The sequence below is a fragment of the Equus quagga genome, unplaced genomic scaffold, assembly GCF_021613505.1.
Source record: "Equus quagga isolate Etosha38 unplaced genomic scaffold, UCLA_HA_Equagga_1.0 176827_RagTag, whole genome shotgun sequence".
Lineage (NCBI taxonomy): Eukaryota > Metazoa > Chordata > Mammalia > Perissodactyla > Equidae > Equus > Equus quagga.
The window spans coordinates 1-4,399 of NW_025797515.1; the positions used below are offsets into that span (position 1 = coordinate 1).

The window sequence follows — 4,399 nt, forward strand, 5'->3', positions numbered from 1 at the left end:
ACCAGAGACAGAATTAGCCTGAGGCAGGACGGGGCTGTGTGTGAGCTAGAGATCCGTGGCCTGACCGTGGCAGACGCCGGGGAGTACTTGTGTGTGTGCGGGCAGGAGAGGACCTCAGCCACACTGACCGTCAGGGGTAAAGACTGTGTGTGCCCACGTGGAGCAGCGGCTTCGTGTCTGAGGACTTGGTCGCATCCCCTCACTCTGCCTTTGTCTGTGTGTGGTCTTTCTGGTTCTCTCTTTGTTTCTTGCATTTCTGCAGCATGGTCTGCTTGTGTGAGGTCTGTCTCAGATAAACAGTAGAGAACAAGGCCCTTGTTGCCCTCAGGGGGGGTCACATCTGGGGAGGTTGAGGGCAACCACACAATACCAACAGTGGGGTTATGATCGTCCTGAGGCCTTGGCGGTCGGGGGAGTGACGTGCCAAGAGAGAAGCTGGGAAGTAACTCAGTGTGGTTCTTGAGGCAGGGATGCAACAAGGGGTGATCGAGGGAAGGAAGCCAGGCACCCATGATGGGCCATGAGAGAGCCATGTGGGGAGTCCCAGGGACTACCATCCAGCATCTAGGTGCTATGGGAGGTGAGGTCTCGGGATGAAGGGTGAGGTGGAGGTGAGTTGAGGTGGAGGTGAACTGGGTGTGAGGTAGAGGTGAGGTGGGTGTGGAAGTGAGGCAGGTGTGGAGGTGGAGACGAGGCAAGGTGAAGGTGAGATGGAGGTGAGGGGTGTGGGGAAGTGAGGTGGAGGTGAGGTGGGTGTGGAGGTGAGGTGAGTGTGGAGGTGAAGATGAGGTCAGGTGGAGGTGAGATGGAGGTGAGGGACCTGGGGGAGGTAAGGTGGAGGTGAGGTGAGTGTGGAGGTGAGGTGGAGGTGAGGGGGGTGTGGAAATGAGGTGAGTGTGGAGATGGAGATGGGGTGAGCTGGAGGTGAGATGGAGGTGAGGGGCACGGGGAGGTGAGGTGGAGGTGAGATGGGTGTGGAAGAGAGGTGAGTGTGGAGTGAGGTAGGTGGGTGTGGAGGTCTGTGTGTGGAACGTGAGGTGTGAGGTGAGGGTCTGTGTGTGGATAGAGCTTGGCTGTGGAAGCAGAGAAAGGAGGGTCAGAGAAGGCCATGAGGAGGGGACCCAGAGCCAGAAAGGGCATATGCATGTCCGCCTGGGACGGGGATTCATGCCTGTTGTCCGTGGCTGCATCGATTGGCTCTCAGCACCATCCATGGGAGACAGTCTGTTGGGCTGGGGCTAGGATGTGGGATGAGAGGGCACAGGCCAGTGGGGGTGGTGCATGGTCAGCTGGAGCAGGAGGGCTGGCCACAGGCTAGGGGCTTGCAAGGCCACGTCCTATGAGGGGCAGACAGCCGATGGCATCCCGTGAATAGGGGGAGGTGGGAGCCTCCTTTGTAGTGGAGTAGCCACCATGTGGGGCTCTCTCGTGGCCCATCATGAGTGTCCTGGCTTCCCTCCCTCGATCACCCCTCCTTGCATCCCTGCCTGGAGAACCACGCTCTGAGTTACTCTCCTGGCATGTGCCGCCGCACCCCCAAGGCAGGTACCTGTGTTGCCAGCATCATGTCTGTGGCCCATTTCTTGTCTGCAAGCTTCAGAGTCTGATGGTCTGTGTGTCCGTCTGACCTTCCCCAGCCCTAGCCACCCAATTCACAAAAGTTCTGAGGCCTGAGCAGGCCACTTGAGAGGCCACATCCACACTGTGCTGTGAGCTGAGCAAGGTGCCCTGTGCTACGGTGGAAGGGGCTGGAGACTCGCAGACATGGGGAGTCAGGATAAGGCCTGGCTATGGTGTGGCTGGTGGCCTGGTCAGCTCCCCATGCCTGGGGTCCTGGTCCTCAGTAGCCATTCTGAGGGCCTAGTCACTTACTATGGGGGAAGCAGACGAGACAGAGGTGGGGTGAGGCTGCCTGCCACGTCCTGGAGGGTCTCAGCAGCAGCATTGGTGAAGGGGCATGGAGGCGGGCGTGTCTCAGAGAAAGCAGAGGAAAGGACAGCTCTTCAGGTGCACAGGGGCCTCATGTCCTGACCTCTGGTGGGTCCCACTCACACAACAAGGACGGTCAGAGAAGAAAAGGATTCTGGAGGCTGGGCAGGGCCATCACGTGCACAAATGTTCAGACCTTTGGGGAGAGGCCAGGCCACCATGCCGCCTCGACTGCATGGACGGAGCACAGCATCCCCAGTATGGAGGCAGCAGGCCCTCTAGCTGGTCAGACCCACCAAGAGACTGTGGAGGATGTAGGCTTGGAGGCCCATCGCATGATCTGAGCAGCTTCCACCCCGGGAAGTGCTGCCAATGGCCCAGGAGCAGAGGACCCAAGTTGACCAGCTACAGTTGGCCCAAGAGAGCTGCTTGCAGAAGTGTGCAGCTCCTAAGGACACCTGCTCAAGTGTGACTGGCCAGGAGAAGGGCAGCTCCTGCTTCCCTCCTGGCTGGGATGTTCTTTGCTCTGGTCAGCCCTGGTCAGTCCCAGGCTCTGGCCTCAGGAGCAGCAGGAATTGACGAGATGGGGGCACTGGTGCAAACTCATGGGAGAGTTTAAGCAGCCTTTTTGGTGTCTCCTTCCCCAGCTGTACTTGTCATGATCACAAAATCACCAAGAAATAGGGAGCCGCAGAGAGGGCCACAGCCACGGTCTGGTGTGAGCTGGACAGTCAGGCATGTGTAGAGTGGGGAAGGGGCCTGGGCCCTCAAATCTAGCATCAGATGCAGTCTGATGAAGGACTGGTCATTGTCTCTGTCCATCCTGTGACCACTGTGGTCATTTCCATGAGGACCCTGACCTGAGGTCCTCAATGAGGATCCCAGCATCTCCACCTCCTCGCTGGACTTCACCCAGATGAACCTGGCCCAGTCTATCCTTACCCCCACGGTTCTGCTTACCCACTCGTGTGTCCAGGCTTTTATTCCTTGTTTGCTCCAGAGTGTGAATGTTTCATTGTCCAGTGTCCATGTCCAGACCCCCAAATTCTCCAGTGAGTCTAATGTTCTCTGTGTCCCTCTGACCATCCCCAGCCCTGCCTGCCAAGTTCACCAAGGGTCTGAGAAAGGAAGAGGCCACAGAGGGGGCCACGGCCACACTGCGCTGTGAGCTGAGCAAGGCGGCCCCCGTGGAGTGGAGAAAGGGCTCTGACACCCTCAGAGCTGGGGACAGAGTCACCCTGAGACAGGACGGGGCCATGTGTGAGCTGGAGATCCATGGCCTGGCCATGGCGGATGCCGGGGAGTACTCATGTATGTGCGGACAGGAGAGGACCTCGGCCACGCTGACCGTCAGGGGTAAGACCGTGTGTTGTGGGGCCAAGCTGTGTTTTGGCATCCAATTATTCACTTCATGACATCCATCAGCGTTCATTCCATGTTCTCTCCCATCTCAGTGTCCCCCTCTTCCCGTAACTCCACACAGTCCCTTCTGCCTCCTGGGCAGTTGTACAAACCATGAGAAGCCAGCATCGGGGCCACTTCCCACCCCTCATGTCCCCACTGGTGGGGTCCTGTTGGAGTCTGTGTGCTTTCCTCTGTCCTGTCGTGTCCTGCCTCTAGAGTTCTCCAGAGAATCTGATGTTCTCTGTGTGTTTCTGACACTCCCAACCCTGCCCGCCGGATTCATACACAGCATGAGGCCTGAGGGGGCACGGAGTGGACCACGCCATACTGTGCACATACTGGCCAAGGGAACGCACACCCCACAGTCTGTCCTTGGCACCCCCAACACATGGCTTGTGTGCCCATGGGTTTCTGTCATCTCTGTGCTGTCCATGTCCTGTGTCTTCCACGTGTTCAGAACATAATTGTTACCATGTTGTTCTTGCTCTCAGCCCTGCCTGCCAAGTTCACCAAGGGTCTGAGGAAGGAAGAGGCCACAGAGGGGGCCACGGCCACACTGCGCTGTGAGCTGAGCAAGGCGGTCCCCGTGGAGTGGAGGAAGGGCTCTGACACCCTCAGAGCTGGGGACAGAGTCAGCCTGAGACAAGACGGGGCCGTATGTGAGCTGGAGATTCGTGGCCTAGCCCTGACAGACGCCGGGGAGTACTCGTGTGTGTGCGGGAAGGAGAGGACCTCGGCCACGCTGACCGTCAGGGGTAAAGACCGTGTTTGGCCAAGCCAAGCTGTGTTTCGGCGTCCAGTTATTGAGTTCATGACATCTGTCTGCGTTCCTTCCATGTTCTCTCCCATCTCAGTGTCACTTTCTCCCCACAACTCCCTGGAATTCCTTCCACTTTCTTGTTGTGTGAACCACAGGAAACTGGAATCTAAGCCACTTCCCACCCCTTGTGGCACTGCTGGTTCTGTCCTGTTGTCCTGTTGGGTTCTGTGTCTTTTCCTCTGTCCCGTCATGTCCTGTTTCTGAACAATCTCCAGAGAATATCGTGTTCTCCGTGTTGTTCCAAAC

The 4,399-nt window shown here is 57.8% G+C and overlaps 1 protein-coding gene across 1 annotated transcript; it reads left to right on the top strand.

Annotated features, from left to right (window-relative positions):
* Positions 1-6: 6 nt before the first annotated feature.
* LOC124233262 (obscurin-like) lies at positions 7-4,384 on the top strand. The gene is made up of 3 exons (XM_046650432.1): positions 7-136; positions 3,022-3,285; positions 3,825-4,384. The coding sequence occupies exons 2-3, from the start codon at positions 3,186-3,188 to the stop codon at positions 4,355-4,357; spliced, it is 633 nt and encodes a 210-aa protein (XP_046506388.1). The 5' UTR covers positions 7-136; positions 3,022-3,185; the 3' UTR covers positions 4,358-4,384.
* The last annotated feature ends 15 nt before the right edge of the window (positions 4,385-4,399 follow it).

Bases quoted from the DNA above. Each gene is read 5' to 3' on its own strand.
- LOC124233262 (XM_046650432.1), top strand. From the start codon at position 3,186: ATGTGTGAGCTGGAGATCCATGGCCTGGCCATGGCGGATGCCGGGGAG. The intron at 3,286-3,824 runs GTAAGACCGTGT...TCTTGCTCTCAG, and splicing joins GGCCACGCTGACCGTCAGGG to CCCTGCCTGCCAAGTTCACC.